Source organism: Chroicocephalus ridibundus, chromosome 1 (genome assembly GCF_963924245.1).
Source record: "Chroicocephalus ridibundus chromosome 1, bChrRid1.1, whole genome shotgun sequence".
Lineage (NCBI taxonomy): Eukaryota > Metazoa > Chordata > Aves > Charadriiformes > Laridae > Chroicocephalus > Chroicocephalus ridibundus.
This window is the reverse complement of record NC_086284.1, coordinates 148,682,643-148,700,691: the sequence shown is the minus strand read 5'-3', so window position 1 is coordinate 148,700,691 and position 18,049 is coordinate 148,682,643. Positions and strand designations below refer to the sequence as shown.

At 41.9% G+C, this 18,049-nt stretch overlaps 1 protein-coding gene and 1 long non-coding RNA gene across 5 annotated transcripts in view; one reads left to right on the top strand and one right to left on the bottom strand.

Moving 5' to 3' along the window:
* Window positions 1–2,515: 2,515 nt before the first annotated feature.
* On the bottom strand, window positions 2,516–9,827 carry LOC134526465 (uncharacterized). The gene is made up of 3 exons (XR_010073986.1): window positions 9,697–9,827; window positions 3,866–4,088; window positions 2,516–3,645 (listed from the first exon to the last, which is right to left on the bottom strand). It is a non-coding gene; the product is annotated as an uncharacterized LOC134526465 (long non-coding RNA).
* Window positions 9,520–18,049, top strand: part of LOC134526433 (solute carrier organic anion transporter family member 1C1-like) — a 46,108-nt gene continuing 37,578 nt past the window's right edge. For 2 of the 4 annotated variants that reach the window (XM_063358335.1, XM_063358318.1), the window contains exons 1-3: window positions 9,520–9,741; window positions 14,120–14,265; window positions 17,880–18,021. In XM_063358335.1, the coding sequence (XP_063214405.1) occupies window positions 9,699–9,741; window positions 14,120–14,265; window positions 17,880–18,021 (331 nt within the window). In that variant the 5' untranslated portion in view covers window positions 9,520–9,698. Of the gene's footprint in view, window positions 10,136–14,119; window positions 14,266–17,879; window positions 18,022–18,049 lie in introns of those variants that run through there. The other 2 variants (XM_063358326.1, XM_063358343.1) reach the window with 2 other exon arrangements.

Below are 18,049 nucleotides of genomic sequence, written 5' to 3'. Positions count from 1 at the left end.
TAGACACTCTGTTTTTTCAATGCCGTCTTCCTTTACCACAGCGAACACGTACAAGCAATTAATGTGAATTAGCAATTGCTCTTTGCTTTCAAGTTTTTATTTAAAGGAGATTGAGTTTTTTGGGTTTTGTTGTTGGCGTTTTTTTTCTCCCCTGACCCTATTCATTTTACCCCCATGCTTTCATAAAAAGGAAAAAAAAAAAAAAAGGTCTGGAATCTGATCAGAGGGAAACAGTTAAGGGTTCCCCATGTGTGTACATATTGTTTTAGGTAGAAAGCCCACCGTCTGTTAAAGCTTTCCTTTTCAGAATTCCTGCCTGATTCTGACGCACGGTGAAAATCTATATTGGAATGCAAAATTTTCACTTTTAGATGTTTGTAAATCTTAATACAGTACTGCAGATGGTATCCTAAAAGATCAAAGACAGCGTTTATAACTGCTGTGTGGTGTTGATGATATTTTTAATATTTCAACCGTGTCACCATACATTTGGTCATTACTTTTCTAAAGTCTTCTTTTCTTGAGTAATGGATATAAGATGTTTGCATGACGGAAAGTAATTTAAGTTCACTTTTTAAAAAGACGTGATTGATACTGTAGGTTATGTTTGTTTAACAGATTAACATTTTCACTGATGGGTGGCAGTTTTTTTTCCTTTTAGTGCTTTTGATAGAAGAATATCTAGGACATTTTCCAACAGAAACACATTTTTTAACCTTTGCCTCCAGGAGTGGAAGTACTATTTGAAAAATAATTGTTTTCCAATACACTTTGGCCATCTGGGTAACAATATGCAAGTATGTCTATCAGGTACAAGATATGATTTTAAAAGAAATAAATCCCATTTTAATGAAAGTAATCAAGAAATTAATCCAGCAAGGTCAAAACCCTTTCTGAAGGAAAATTTTGGGTGTGTCGAAGTGTTGAAACACTTAATCCCCTACCAGATTTTGGGGCCAAATCATACAAATTTTGCATTTTCAAATTAGCAAAAGGCCAACCAAAGTTTTTTTTACTTCACAAAACACTGAGGGATTTGGTCACCTTACATCCTGTCCTATGAGGTTTGACTCCTGGCCTGGGACCTCGAGGCACTGCACCTGTGACACAATTATAGACTAGAATCATAGAGTCATAGAATCATAGAATCCTTTAGGTTGGAAGAGACCTTTAAGATCATCAAGTCCAATTGTTAACCTAGCACTGCCAAATCCACCACTAAACCATGTCCCTCAGCGCCACGTCTACCTGTCTTTTAAATACCTTCAGGGATGGTGATTCCACCACTTCCCTGGGCAGCCTGTTCCAATGCTTGACAACCCTTTCAGTGAAGAAATTTTTCATAATAGCCAATCTAAACCTCCCCTGGCACAACTCGAGGCCATTTCCTCTTGTCCTATCAGCTGTTACTTGCGAGAAAAGACCAACCCCTACCTCTCTACAGCCTCCTTTCAGGTTGTAGAGAGCGGTGAGGTCTCCCCTGACACTCCTTTTCTCCAGGCTAAACAACCCCAGCTCCCTCAGCCACTCCTCATAAGACTTGTTCTCTAGACCCACCACCAGCTTTGTTGCCCTTCTCTAGACGCACTCCAGTATCTCAATGTCTTTCTTATAGTGAGGGGCCCAAAACTGGACACAGTACTCAATGTGGGGCCTCACCGGTGCCAAGTACAGGGGGACAGTCACTTCCCTACTCCTGCTGACCACACTGTTCCAGATACAGGCCAGGATGCTGTTGGCCTTCTTGGCCACCTGGGCACACTGCTGGCTCATATTCAGCCGGCTGTCCACCAACACCCCCAGGTCCTTTTCTGCCAGGCACCTCTCCAGTCGCTCTTCCCCAAGCCTGTAGCGCTGCATGGGGTTGTTGTGACCCAAGTGCAGGACCCGACACTTGGCCTTGTTGACCCTCATACCATTGGCCTCGGCCCATCGGTCCAGCCTGTCCAGATCCCTCTGTAGAGCCTTTGGTTATTTTATGATGTTCATTCAGACTCAGCTCTAGTAGCAAGTTTACACGAATCACCCGTGTCCTTCAAAATTAATCCCTCCTTGATTTTTTTCACTTCAAAAGGTGAGAGAAAGGGGGAGGAAATGTAATTTTATACGGCTGTAGTTGAAAAGGGTTTTGTGTACCTTTATAATTCTTTTGAAGCAATATTTTAAAGAATAACTGCCAGCCAAAGTGGCAATGCAGAAAAGTGCCATCTTGTTCAGGATTTGTACACGCCAGTTTTTAACACAGTGTTCTTTTCACTAAGTACTTCATACGTTAATTTATATTTATATATTGTCAATATTGTTGTAACCAAGCTTCTCCTTTTTAAACACTTCAGGAACAAGGCCTTGTATTTTTAGGTGATTTTCATAAACAGAATAATTCTTTTCCTTTCACTAGTATCTTGCACTCAATACATGTAGCAATACTTAATATATTCTCTTCACAAGTATTTGTTAAGTGATTTAGTTAATGGCTGATAAATGTTTTGTACAAAATAGATTCTGTACAGGAAAAAAAAATCTTTTAGATAAACATTATTTATTTTTACTGTTTTGTAAGTTAGACACTATAATGAAGCTCCTTTTTGCCAGAATTACTGGAAGTGCCTCTTGGTAAAATGTATTATACAGTAAATATGTATTCAAAATTATTAGAAATACTTGTCACAAAATGAACAATGTGGATGTTGCAATGTGAAGAAAAATGTACAACATAAATATAATTCTGTGGTATCCTGTTTGCTGTGTTTCTTTTTCTTTGTTGAACAAATTTGCTTTCGGTGCCAAGCTTTCAGTTTAAGCGCCAGAGTGCAAATGACCTGTAGACTCTTCAAACTCTGATTCAAATCCAGTAAATCTGGTACATACTGAATTACCGTTTTATCTGCCGGCCCTGCTTGGTATGTGTTAGCTATCCATGCTCACGTTTATTGGTATCCAATTTCCTGGGACTTTTACCAGCAGGATTCTGCACTTTATTTCAGATCACTAATAAATCCCATGTTAAATGCTGTGTGAGTCAACCAATCTGTGGAAGGCCTCTATATAAACATCCTTCTTTAATGATGACCAATATTTCAACATCCATCATCTGTGTACTTTTCAATCCAATTAATATGGACCGTGCTGATTGAATGCGGTCTGTATTACATGGCATTATGCAGCCATAGTAATGCAGACTCACTAATTCTTCCAGAGAAATTGAAATGTGTTACCTTAACAGTGTTTTCCTTATTAATCACAGAAGCAATCTCTTACAGTGGGACATCAGTAAGTGAAATTAATTTTCTTGCAATTATATTGGTAAGTATACTGTCAGTCTTCAGTAAAAGATTTTGCTAGTCCATCATATGGGCTAGGATTGACATCTAGCTACTTTATTTGCTTGCTGTTATTTAATTTCAAAAAAGTATCTTACAGATGTCAAAAATTTTCCCCATTTTTTGAGTTGTATTACCTACTTTCATCAAAGATCTGTAGAGCTCTTCAGCCAGCTCATACTGAAATGGCTGTCTCTGGATGAACTGTATATTCAGAGCCTCTTTTCTTGTAACTTCAAAATTAACAGATTTAAAAACATGGAAAAGCATCATCCACATATCTGGCTGTCAGTTTTGAAGTCCCACCAGCTTATTTGTCCTCTGGCTTAAATTATGAATGGCAAAAATGTAAGGAAATTTGCACCAGGCAGTGATTAGGAAGATATTAGTTGGGACTGTTCCCAGTACGAGAGTAAAATACGGTTATACCTATTCTAAGGGAATTGCTCATAAGCCTGCAGCTGGTCTGTCCCAAACACTTAATAACTCCATAGCATGGTAATTATTTGATCCAGAGATTCACAGCTGCCCACAGAAAAGGATACAACTGGAGTAACGAAGAAAAGCTCTTTTCCTTCAGTAGTCCTCATCACAAAAGGCAGGGGCTACCAAGGTAAAGAATGTGCGTGTCTTTGAAAATCACTGAACTCTCTCTGGAGCTCTTCAAACAGCAAGAGGTTCCCATGGGAAGAGATGAGCAGTAAAAGACGGAGCAGCAACAGTCAATCGGCTAATGAGACCACACATGAGCACGCCTCTCCTGGGGTTCTGGTAAAACATAAAGGAGGCCATGACGCACAATCAGTAGCAGCTCAATTAAATGTTGCATTTTCCAGGTGTTCAAATTACTCTCAATTGCCCAGGCAAATCCACTTGCCTAAAACCACTTAAAATGTTTCACTAAACATAGAAATCTCAGAGAAGTCTTGGCAGCAACGCTTTCTTTAATGTTTCTTCAATTTTCTCACCAAAATCCTGTGGAAATCAACATTATCCCTCACGCCAGCATAGACCCCCGGGATATCATCAGTGATTCACATAGGGGTATAACAGCAAACGACTTTGACAGTCAGATGCCAAACTTCCAGCTGTGACCCTGACTGATGGGGTCTGTAGCTCTGGGGGTTGGCATCTCGCACGATCCGAGGGAGATTTTTAACCACTCCACATTGCAATCCCAAAAACCTGGCATGCTGAGAAGGAAACTCTCAAAGCCAGCTACTTTGTGGAACATCTTCACAGCCAAAGGGTGATACTGGCGTTGCCTGAATTCCTGAGCCATGGGAGAAAATGTGCAAGTTTAAAGTTTTACCTAAGTTTTTGGTGGCTCATGTCACCCCCCCAACCCCGACTGCTAGTTATAATCACTAAATAACCTGGGATAGATGTGGTTGTAACGGTTTGGAAGTCTGATACAGATAAAAGGTTGCTGCAACATCTGCTTGTCTGCAGCCAGGAAATAAAAAGCAGAAGGTTCCTGTTTGATCTGCATGATGGCTTCATTTACAGTGACTTTTGTTGTTGTTGCTGGTAAATTGCTTCCCTTCACAATCCTTTGCACATGGCAATTGTTTGTTGCTGTGCTTGCCAAAGGCATCGTATTCTACAAATTCAACACCTTCTGTGTAATAAACTCTTCTGTTAAATTCTTTACACCTTCTCTTTACACAATTCTAGCCAAAATCTTTGGGTTTAAACCTACTTCAAAGAACTTATCTGCATTACAGAAAGTGCTATGGGATTTTATTAAGATTAATGGTATTAATCCCTACTGGCTGGACAAATTCCAGTTTCTCTTATTAGGTTCTTCTAAATTAAAATTCTCCCAAAAGCTCCAGTGAGTACAAATGCTTCTTACCTCAAAGAGATGTGTCATGTCATTGGATCTCCCCGGTTCAAGAAGGACAGGGAACTGCTGGAGAGGGTGCAGCAAAGGACTACGAAGATGATTAGGGGATTGGAACACCTCTCTCATGAAGAAAGGCTGAGGGATTTGGGTCTTTTTAGTCTGGAAAAAAGACGGCTGAGGGGGGGATCTTATCAACGCTTATAAATCTTTAAAGGTCAGGGGGATGGGGCCAGGCTCTTTTCAGTGGTCCCCGGCAACAGGACAAGAGGTAATGGGCTCAAACTTGAGCATAGGAAGTTCCACCTAGACATGAGGAGGAACTTCTTTCCTTTGAGGCTGGCAGAGCACTGGAACAGGCTGCCCAGAGAGGTGGTGGGGTCTCCGTCTCTGGGGACATTTAAAACCCGCCTGGACGCATTCCTGTGCAACCTGCTCTAGGTGACCCTGCTCTGGCAGGGGCGTTGGACTAGGTGATCTCCAGAGGTCCCTTCCAACCCTATGATTCTATGATTCTCCTGCTTTTGCTGTTCTTTGGTAAGAAAACTGTTCTTTGAGAGTAGATCTCGAAGTCCTTAGTTGGGCAAGGAACTGCTATCCTTAAGCCTGAAATTTTCACAGCAATCCCCAAGTGCTTCTGACACACAGGCAAAGTGTATTATTTGTCTCTGGTTCTTTGACGTGGAATGGGTATGCAAGGTTTGTTCTGAAAGTGGGTTTCCTACCCGTTTATGTTCTTAGGACTGGCAACAAAAAGAAGAGGAAAATTAATGTCAAGCAATAATTAATCCAGAGCAATAGAGTGGCATACTAAAGTAATTAAAATTATATAGGCAGTGAAACTGGATTGCTTGATTAGTTAACTGTAAACATCTTCATTGTATCTGCTTGTTATTGACTCCAAACTACACATTTACCTAAAAATCATAACTAGCAGAAATAATTTTTTTATAAATTATAAAAGTTAAACTGTACTAAAATTTAAGCTACTCGGAGACGTTTCTTTGAAAGGAACAGCTGCTTCCAAGCCACCCGGCTTTCTAAGTTGCCTGTATTCTGGCAGCTGCGTTTCCAGACTCAAGAGTGGCGTGATGCCTTGAGTTTTTGCTCTGCACAGAAGGATTCAAGAGATCTGGAGCTCTTTGAATTTTTCCTGAGCTCTGCACAAACTGCCTGCGTGATCTTCAGCAAACACGAACGGTTCAATTCCTCTCCTTCAAATGCGAATATTACTATTTAGCCAGCTCTCTCAGGCATCTGCTGCATTTTAGCTCCTGCACTGAGCTCTCTGGGGGTTTAGGACACGACTGCAGTAGGAGAGCTCTGGATGACCGGCTCTCCTTCTCTGGGAGTTGTTCCAGGCACAGGAGAGCTGATCAAGGTGGCGCATTTGTGTGCTAGCATAAATAAAATAATAAAGGAGTATTTGGCCAAGTGTCAATCATCTGAGTCGTTTGAGGACTCATTCTACTGAGAGTTTCTATTGTAGCTTTGCTTTGCAATGTAGTATTAAGGTTTGGGAACATGTTCTCTGTCAGACCACAGAAATTATGCAAATTCAGATTTTATGATGTATAGTCTATCAAAATCCCATTTATACATTTTCTTTTTTAAAAAAGTCAATATTTTCCTTCTGTCAGATAAAAACAAATACTTCTTTGCAGCTGTTATGTGTTTATTCAGATTTCAGTGGAAAGTTTATCTTTGCAAGCAAGCCCTTAAATAAGTCTGTTGGAATGCTTTCTAAAAAAAAATTCTTTTACAAAGGAAGAAAATCATGCTTCTGAACACTGGGGTTTTATGTGATACTTTACAAGGTTAGCATTTGCTCATGAAATGTGCTTGAAGAAGCAGCGGCTGGATCTGTTGCTGTTGGATGGTTTAAAAACCGACCCACAAACCTGCTGTGGTGTTGGTCTATGAATCAAGATTATTCCTGTCACAGCTATTCAGTATGGCTAGGCTAGGCTTTGTAAATGTAATTAATTTAACCCTACGCTTTAGAAATGAAGGTGGTCTGGCTTCTAATTTCCTGTAACTAATACGAAGTAGGAATGCAAAGAAAATAGAAACAGACCTCGAGGAACAAGCTTTAGTCTGGTTCTTTGTCCCGTAGCTGCTCAAAAGGCTTTGTTTCGATTATAGAAGAAGTATATATAAGTAAGCAATTTCTTTTAGGACTATGGGAAAGCAAAACCTTTCTTGTCTGATTGATTGTCTAGCAACCTTCCAATGAGTTTTGCGGTGTTGTGCTTGGGAAGCGCTCTGCTATGGGAGGCACTGAAAAGTGACGCGCAAGAGATGTCATGTCCTGTATCAGAATTGGTAGTGATTCATTTCTCCTGTCGCAGTTCTTATTAGTAAATTGTAGTAACTGATCCACTGCATCACCTTCCCGTGCGATACCCGTGGCCTGGGAGGCATGGGAGACTAATAAATCCCTACCTGGATGAGATTTTTCTTCTCTGCCAGGTGAACTCACTGAGTTTTAGTGAGGGTCTTGTACTCATTTACTCCGAGCATCTGGAAAGGTATTGTAGAGGACATAAACATAACCTTTCAGAGGAACTGCTATAATTATTTCATAAAGGAATGATGATGCTCTTTTGGAAGGTGTATGAAAACTTTCCATAATGGAAAATAGCTCCCCCAGGGTGGTTTTGATAAAGTTCCAGTTAAGATATTATCTACACCTATAAAGAAGAAGACTCAGAAATTCCAGTAAATGCCCAACTGTGATAGAAAGCTGATGCTGAGGTTTTACAATGAACGAAACATCCAGGAAAGATGAGAAGATTGCACTGAGTCTTGTGGGCCTCGTTCTTCAAAGCATTGCTTCATCTTAAACTGCATAAACCCATTCTTTAGGTGTTTTGCTGTAAGGGTAGAGGAGCATGCCCTGGTGTTCAGCGATATGATTTGTAGCATAATGGGGTCTTGGAGGATTATGTGGAAGGGATTTATATAAAGAATTTATCATTCTGAACACGAGCCTCACCTATTTTAAGGGACAGTGTGGTGAAGGCTACCAGTGGCAGAACAACTGGAGTCTGTGTCAGAAATCATTGAAGGAGACAAGGTCAGCAACAAAGATTAAAGGTCAGGCAAAACTAGTACAGATCCCGTATTGTGTAAACTCAGCTTTCCTAATAATTGAAGGAAACAGGCTGGAAGCTGTTCTCTGAAAGAGGCTGAAAGAACTCATAATCGCTAATTCTCCTAATCACTAATTCCTGCGAACTATTAGGCACCCTGATATCTCTTAGAAATGGGGAAAAGAGATTTCCAAGTTTCCAAACCCGCCAAGGTTATAAGACACATTAAAGTACAAAATGTGAATTACGTGCAATGTAATAAAATTCCAGCCGCATTAAGAACCCAAAATGGAGATATAATGAAGGAACGGATAATAATTTGTATTAAACCTAGGAAAGTAGAACTCTGCTCCAGGGCACTGTGTTTGGCACCGCACCGTTTTGAGTGTCAGTGAGGTTTTAGCTGCCATGGAAACATATCCCGCTGCAGAAGGTGGGAGGGAGCAAGCAGGGGAAAGGAAGAAGAATTTATAGTGTTACTACCTTCTCTGTTTGTGTAATTAAAACTCACAGGTTAGAAGAAGACACAAGATTTATAGCCTCTCTCAGCTCAGTCAGCTACGCTGGGAACCAGTCATGGCCCTCACTTTTATGCAAATTTGCAAATAAATGCTGTTTCAGTAGCCATGACCTTGTGACAGGAAAAACAGAGGGTGGGAATGAAGTTTGCAAAATTCTCCTTTCATTGTGGCAAAGGACTTGGCTGACTCCCCCGGGCAACTCTGTCCTCTCCTTTAGTGGGTCTTTTCATTATGGTTTTACACCATGTTGATGGGGACTTTGCCCAAAGGCTTTTGGGGAGCAGGGCGTACTGGGCGTACTGGGAAGGACCAGCATCTGGAAGGGAAAGCTTTGTGAATCGCCTGTTCACGCTGTATCCTGTCTTCTCCCATGCACACCCCCCCAAACCCGCCCCCCCCCCCCGCCTTTTTTCTTTTTCCTGGTCCATTCCCCCTTGAAGTCTTTAATTTCCTGGGAATGAGTAATTAAGAAGATCAGGAATATTTTTTTTTTCCTCTCCACAAAGCTTTGTCACGTGCCCCGTTGAACTTACAGCAAGTTACAAAGAAAAATACCCCAGGGAGGGTTTAGATGCTCTTCAGGATTTCCAGCTAGGGCACCTGGCATCTTTGCTTTGCCCGTGTGCCCAGTGGCCTGGAGTTGATAGGAGGGGAGAAAGGAAGAAAGAAGTGAGGAGGTGGGGTGGAGGATGAGGGGGGAGATGAATACCAAGTGCTCAGGCAAAACAAGAGACAAAACAAGGTCCCCCACCCCTGTGCTTTTTCCCTTCTCTACCTCCAGTATAAGGTGTACTGTCCCTAGGCAGAGTAATTTCTAAGAGGTGGTTTTCCCCTCCAATCTATCCCACTTCTGAGCTGGGACCAGTGTGTGTGCCTGCATGTATGGGTATGCATAAGTGATAGAGGGAGCTTACCTATGAAAACTGGCAGGCACCGTCTCTGGGGATTTCTGCTGCCAGGTAAGATTTGGCTTTTCTTCTTCTCTTTGCTGAGTCACCTTTTAAAGGAGAATGTCCTTTAGCTGGGTTCTTTGGTAAACAGTCTCTGTACTGGTCTCCTACGTCCACCTATTCTAGCAAGCGCGGCTCCTACGCCTGCGGGCTGACACACAATAAAGGCATGTCTAAGGAGGCTTACTGCAAAGCGGAGGAGTTTCCAGTGGGGGGAAGGACTCTTTTTCATTGCCTGGAGTTTGAATGAGTGGAGGGACGCTTCAGGAACTGCCTGGCGGCATCTCAGCCTGCTGCATGCATGCTCAGGGACGGGCTCGTCCTTGGACCTGACCGCTGGGCACAGCCCCACACACCGGTCCTTGGGAGGGTGAGTGCCGCTGACGCCCGAGCTGTGCCACAGGTGAGTTATCGGCCGTGCTGGTGGTGGGACGGAAAGCAGAGCCACCAGAGAGGGCTCCCGCACCCCGGGCAGCTGGAGGCAGAAGCATGAGGAGGGGTCGATGCCCCAGCTGTGAGCCAGGGTGACAGGCCGGAGGAGGTGTGAGCGTGGCCAGCAGCCATCCTTCGGGCAGAGTATCACCTGCCTGGACTTATTCGGTTGTCATAAGCGTGATGAAGTTTGTAAGGACCCCTTCAGTCCAGGGCACCCACTTCAGTGTCCTTCCTTCCTGTTAGAATGACTGGTGGTCAAATTCTGCCCTCTAGTTATTTCAGCGTTCCCACAAAAGGCAACTTTACGGTGGAATTGCCTTGGTTTGATTTGATCCTTCTGAAGTGTGGTGGTAGAACAGCATGTTCTTCCCTCCTCTAGCTTTGCAGAGACTAAAATGTCTCAGCTTTTAACAGCTCATGCTTTAGTCCTGTCTGAAAGAACCTCTGCTCTCTACATCTGTTTTGGGGATGATGGTGCAGAATACATTAACAGAATTAGGCTCTGTTTTCACTTGACTCTTCCTTGACTATCATACAGTACAGCATCTTTTTTAGGACAAAAAACTGCCTTGTAGTGCTTTTTTCAGTGGCTTGTTTTCTTAGTCTCTGGTAAAAGTTACAAAAGGGATTTAGAAGAACTAATCCATGGAAACTCCATTGATTAATTGTCGTCAGAGACCCTTGAAGATTTCAGAGTGTTCTGCAAGCTTCAGAAGATGCTGCTTTTGTAATTAGGAAATAATGCTTAGATGGTATTTGTTGAAGGAAGAGAAAATGCATTCTCTATGTACACGCATTTAACTCTTTATGCTTTGGCACACTTGGTTTTGTTCTCCCCATATGGTTATTTGCTTATATAACAGCTGAATATCTTTACTGCCAGAAAACCTGCGTTTTGGAAGATTGCGTGCAGGTTTAATAATGTCTGATAAAACCAATTAATATATTTTTGTCATTGCCAGTACTATGTGGTAAAGATGCATACTTAAAACAACAAGCAAACCTAAATCTAAATCTTTTGCCAAGCTTGATTCTTGCTCATGCCTTATTTTTAAACTGTTAGTGAGTGGATAGAATGCACTTTACCCGTATAATAATATCCTTTCATTCAGGAGTTTGTCTTCCAATAGATCTAGCTTTAAGACATTTGTGTGTGTGTGTGTGTGTGTGTGCACATATATGAATCCAAGCACAGACACTTCTGCAGTTCATACATGTGTTAGGTCACATTAGATCATGATTATATACATCGCAACTGTGCGCACACACGCACGCATATATACGGGGAGAGATGCATGGAGCCTGCTAGATACAGAAGGCTTGAATTTAGCACTGTCACCATTGAAAGGGTTGAATTTGGCCAAGAGTGTTTCAGTGGTGATGAGGTGACTGCATTTATCTTGTCTTTTTAAAGCATTAGTTAGAAAATAGAGAACAAAGCCGACCTTTCTTAAAGAAGCAGAGTGCCACCGGCTGAAGTCTGGTTCTTTGTTGTCATCAGCCAAATTGGTCCAGTAACCCGACCTCAGCGAAATGTGCCACTACACAGGATTACATTTTGCTGGCATTCCTGCCACCTCTGGGAAGGAAGAGCTGATACGGGCCGTCTGTCCTCGTATTCCATGGCACTGGAGAAATACGGTATCCAAGATACGGCACAAAACCTAAGGCTGTTACTGTACCCGAGTCAGTAAGAGACCACCCTTACTAGCAGGGATGAAACCAGAGCTACCTCTGATCTCCCACTTCAGTTGGCAGCGTATTACAAATACTCCCAGCACAATACTAACGGCACCAAAAAGTATTTGAGTGGCATAGGGCAAGTTTGTAATTGAAGTGAGACACCCCTGTTCATGCTGGTCGCACAAAAAAGGAGAGATTAAAGGTAGCGTTGCAGTGGGCTGTGGTACCGCTGGGCACACTGGGCTGCTCCCTGCCTTGTGTCAGCAGTTTCCCGCAGAGGCATCGTCAGGGCAACAGAACTGATGCTCTGAGATATATGGCTGCAGGTTTCTCTGGCCCAGAAAACCAGTGACCTCCTTAAAGCCATGCCATGCGAATGATTTGCCATACATATTCTGATAAGAAATGGTAATAGTTTTTATACTGTAATGATTTTTTATACTGCTGAGTATAATTTTGTTTAAGTACCACTGTCCTTTTGAGTATTGTACCCATGGATTCGTATGCTGCTGCCGAGCACCAGTGTGTCATATTCCACCCCTACACCTCCACAGCATTTCCCTTTTTTTTAATCAGCCCTGCACATGGGGTGCAGTGGAGGAGACTGTGCAGGCCCCCCATCTTCTGCTGGACCTGCTCAAGCTGGACATTGCTTCGCTCAGAGATATGGACAATTCACTCAGCTGTGTTTCAGATGTTTTCTGGTTTCGGTTTGTTTTTTTTTTTTTTCATTCCTAGATTGCTGTAGTAAAAATATGCAGAGCATTTCAAACTTTAAGCTAAAGGCTATTTCATGTGCTTACGTGGCGGCATACCTTATGTGAGTGTCATGGCCATGCTCACAAGTTTGAATGAATTCATCCTCACACGAGTGCCGTGAGGTCCACGCTGTCGGTCCCCTTTGCACACGTTCAGCAGTGGGGCATAGAGAGACGATGTGACTTTTCCCAAGATCCCAAGAAAGTCAGCAGAAGATCGGGAATGGGTTATAAGTTTTCTGCAGCAAGCACAAACCATCCTTCTTTTGTTATTGTTGTTTTAAAAAAAATCTGTATGCTTATTAGGGTTGACAGGGAAATGCACTGCAGTCCCTGTCAGGGCAGCATCAAATGCAAATATTTCTCTTCTGTGTAGTCAGTAGCTCTTATCTCATCTGATGTGATGGAGAAAATGTTGATGCCACAGACACAGTCTTTTTGCCTGGTCGGTATATGAACAGAGCCCGGGCAATATTTGCATGAGCAAGTCTTGTCATCTAGATACATTTCTGTGGTTTTTCACTGACATTTCTGGAAGCACAAGTGAGTGCTGCGCAGACCCTTGGGAAGCCATGAATACGTGTGTATGTACATGCATATATACATACACATAAACCCATATATAGTTTTTGTTTATGTAAGATCTGTGTCTTTCAATGAACAGAAAAGAATAGGAACTTCTCCTATTTGTATTTTCAGCCACTAGTTCTATAAAACATAGTGCTGCTTAAAAGTGAACACAGAAGCTGATTTCATAAATATTTTCAGATCTGATTTAGAGATTGAAATTAAGAACAAAGTACTGCAGTATGTGAGTAGAGGTTTAAGAATTACTGATATCTTTTGTTCTCAAAGTGCGGTATTTAAGTTTTCTTTACTTCTTTGTATTTACCTGCAAAGAAGGAAATTCACATTTTTCCTGCAACAATTGACCACTGAGCCCTAAGGCCCTATCTAAAATGGTAAAGGGAACTAAACCTCTTTATTCTTGTGTAACTCATTAGCTAACATCAGACGATTAGAGCTAATGTTTCAATCTAAAACAATTCAAGTCCCTCATTAACGGGGCTAGATTTCCTTTGATCTAATTACTTAATGTCCCAGATATATGGGAAAATCAGAGATCAGCTCTGAGAAATCTCTGCAGACATGGTCACATCTAGAAACGTGAATTTACATATAAGCTCCAGAAATGTTGTTTAAAATGTTAACAAGCCTCATTTAGCCTGCCGGTAATGCTTGGTCAAATGTTCGGTGAAATCACATTGATGATAGCTGGAGAACGATGAGGACTGTTTGCCGAGTATGATTTAATCTTCATTATTATAGGCAAGTGGATTGCAAATTTCCATAATTAAACAGCCAGTGCACCGGTCAGATTCTGTTGCAAAGTTTGATAATTGCTGTCGTAGGGAAAACAGTGCAGCGGGGTGTTGCTGTCACGTGACGAGCTTTTGAGGCTGAGCTAATAGGATGCCCTTTTAAAATGTTCTCCATGTTTTCTGGTTTAGAGGCAGGGGATATCATCATGGAGATTTCGTCAAAAGAAAATACTCATTTTTTCTCAAACAACACAATCCTGCCCGTGGACCGATCTTCATTCAAATCTGAATCTTCCGCATCCAAGGAAAAACAGTCGTGTTGTGGAGGTATAAAGGTAGAGTAAGAGTTTTTGAATATTCCAGTAGGGACTTAGAAAACCTCTTTTATTTTTTGGCGAACTAACCCTTTTTCATTTCTGGTAATGTCTTGATGAGTCAGTATGAAATTACTGAAGATATTTCTAGGTCACAAAAGATTCTGCTTTGTATCTGTATTTGCCTAAAGTCTGGCAATGTTCAAACATAACATGTCAGTTGAGGCGTGAGTGTTAGCCCATCTTCAAGGGTCATCCTGAAAGGTCACCGTATCCTTGTTATTTCACCACCTGAAATTAAGAACAGAGTATCGGCAGACAGGTGCTGCAGGCAGCTGTTTGTACAAATTGGTTTTTTTAAGATTGCAGCCATGGTACTCTTCTGGAGTCTGTAAAATAACGTTTGTATTATGGTCCACCTGTTTTGAGTGCTGTATTATTAAATTATTATTGTAATAGTCCTGATTCGAGAGAGCTCTACACGAGGCGACTTTGAAATGAAATCGCAGGAGTCTCTCTGCTGTATCTGCTTTTCTCTCACCCCTGAGAAGTACCTCCCCGAGGCAATGGAAGCTCCCTGCTTGGAGCCTCGTAGTGCAGCTGTACCTCCCTGACGGCAGGACCGCTGCACCTTGGAGGAGCATTCCCGCCTGCATGGGACACTGGGGAACAGAGGCAGGGTGATGCTTTGCCTTTTGTCTCTACCTGCTTCCCAAAGCCAGGCTGGAAAATGCTGAATCTCTCTTGGGTGAGGTCTCAATAAATCAGCGTACAACGGTGAGATGCGATGAGTTGAGTTGCAGGGAAAATGAGTCTTTGGCCTTGCCCAGTTCTTTTCATCTTGCACAGTCTTTAGTTCTGTTGTTTTTCCCTCTCTGTCTCACACACACACACAAATATCTATTTTCAGTTACTAATCCAGCTCCCAATACAGTCAATGACTTCAGCAATAGTTGACCTGAAGTCCAAAAACTATGCAAAGCAGTTAAGATATTGTGGGATTAATTGAGACTGATGACTGCTATACAAATATTTTGATTCCTGAATATTGTCCTTGATTTTGTCTGATCCTGCAAACACTCCAAAATGGGGTCCTGTTTTGAAATAAAAGATGAGGTGTACTAATTAAATGTGTAGCATAATAGTAATTCTATCATTGTTCCTCCGTTTGCTGCAGCAATAATCTGATTCCCTCATTGAATGAACCTTCAGTCACAGATTAGCCAGTCAGGAATCAGCTTATTAGCTCCAAAAATAGAAAAGCAATAACATTTCAGTTCAGTTTCTTTCTGTTCAAAAAGTTTGTGGCTTCTGGGAATGCAAACTGATATGATTAACCTATTCCAGTAGGGATTTAGAAAGCCTCTTGGGTTTTTTTGGTGAACTAACTCTTTTTTCAATTCTGATTGTGCCTTTATGAGTCAGTATGAACTTATTAAAGACATTTCGAAGTCACAAAAAAAGTCCACTTCAGCTCTGTATTTGCCTGACGTGCTACCAAAACAATATGCAGATTCAACAGGTTGTTTTTACTAATTATCGGCCTTCCCATGTGTTAAAATTGCCTTTATTAACCAGAAAGATGTGGTGAAATATTTACTTACAGTCACTGACAAACCACAGGAGAATGTGAAATCATGTGCACCTTTCTGTCCCAGCTCCAAACGAAGAGCGTTTTTCCACCGCTGCACCGGGTCTCCACCTCGCTCCTGGGACAGCTGCAAATCCAGCAGAAAAACTCATGCCAAAGAGAGACAGAGATATTTGAGTTCTAGTTTGACCCATATAATTTACCTGTGAAAAACCATATTTGCTTTCACATTGCTGTTTAAAATCCAAGGGCATAAACACACAGAAAATCTACAATATTATGGCAATGTTTTTACTAGAGAGTTTTTGAGAGCCCTCAGTGTGAGAAATAAGAACCAAATACTGTTTGTTTACCCACAAGTGCTTCTGAAGGAGGAATAACCAGCACTGGATAAAGTATTGTGTTGAATGTGACACAGAGATGTATTTGAACCTTAACACAAGAATTTGCATTCAACACTGATGCCAGTGTAATAACCAATGTGCCTTGTCAAATGAGGTGTTGTAAGGAGTGTTGCGCTGGAGGTGAGTACATTGCTTCAGAGCACCTGCTTACTGGAAGCGTGATTGCTCAGAGAGCAGGTCTAAGGAGTAGGACAAGGGTCTAGACCTCTCTTTATATGAAACATTACAGTGTCTTTTAATTTCTGGGTTAGGTTTGTGGGTTTTTTGACACCATTTACAAAGAACATCCCTATATATTCAGCCAACACAACCTGTATCTCAAGGTAGAAAGCAATGTTGTGGTTCCCATGACCAATTGCACAGTGCGTGAGTATCCCTGGACCTTATAAACTCAGTAAGTCTGCATTTACTGGAGGCAAATTTAGACAATAGCTCTACAGGACTGAAACAGTTGGTGCTAAGGACCCTGTACTCCTACTCTCCTCATTTCAGGGTAGGGAGTTCCTTCAAACCAGCTCTAGGCTTGTCCCAGAGGCTGGAGAGCCATTAGCTGTTGAAGTACATGTGGTGGCCTTCTGGATCACATCTTCCTGTTTAATTTCATGTTAAAGGGATTCAGTCTGCACATTTGCAGTAAGTACCAAAATGCTGTGAAGGGGGTGGGAGTTTAATTTCCAAAGCCCACTCCTGATTGAGACTGACACGCTAAAACATACATAGACATACCTAAGAGAAAAAAACTGCCTCTTCAAAACAGAAGAACGCAAGAAGGTTCTCCCCCAGCAAAATGCAGTTTGCACTCAAAAGCAAATGTATATACTAGAGCTGACAAAAAGAAAACCTGGTGGGGAAAGTATGAGCCTAGAAGAGAACAGCCTGGCAGGTTACTGTTCAACTCATGGACCCATGTCGCGGGTGGCCGAGACTTCTCCCTCCTGTCCACCTGGGGCTTCGGTGGGAACAGCTTACCAGAACAGGGCTCTAAAATCCAGACAATTGCAAAAACCTATGTAAAAAAATGCCCAAGCAACCCACCTCCCCACCAAGCCACACTTAACGTTTACCCTTATTGCTATTGCATAAGGCACCTCCTCCTTAGAGAGATCAGGAGGGTGATTTATATCTCCATCTTTCAAAGCATCAGTAGCTTTGGCATCTTTTTGATAGGACACGGGGTAATGGCTTCAAACTAGAAAAGAGTAGATTTAGATTAGATATCAGGAGAAAAATTTTCACGATGAGGGTGGTGAGACACTGGAACAGGTTGCCCAGAGAAGTTGTGGAGGCCCCGTCCCTGGAAGTGTTCAAGGCCAGGCTGGATGGGGCTTTGAGCAACCTGGTCTAGTGGGAGGTGTCCCTGCCCAGGGCAGGGGGGCTGGGAGTAGGTGATAAGTAAGTTCCCTTCCAACCTAAACCATTCTATGATTCCATGATCTACCTGGAATTAGCAGTGGCTAATAGGAAGTTCATTATTGCTCATAAGGAATAGACAAATTAGCAATTTCATAAAAAGTAGGAGATATACTGATGTGGTTATTTGGGAAAAGAAGAGGTGGGAATGTAAGAATTGTTTAAAAAGAATTCATAAAGTAAAGCCTTCGATTCTGACTGATTTTAATCACTGTCAATTTCCTTCACAGATATTTCTTGGTGCATTGTCTTTTGTTTATTTTGCTAAAGCACTGTCAGGAAGTTATCTAAAAAGTACTATCACACAAATAGAAAGAAGATTTGATATCCCTTCCTCTTTGGTTGGCGTTATTGATGGCAGTTTTGAAATTGGTATGTGCTGTAGAAACCCATTTTTGTT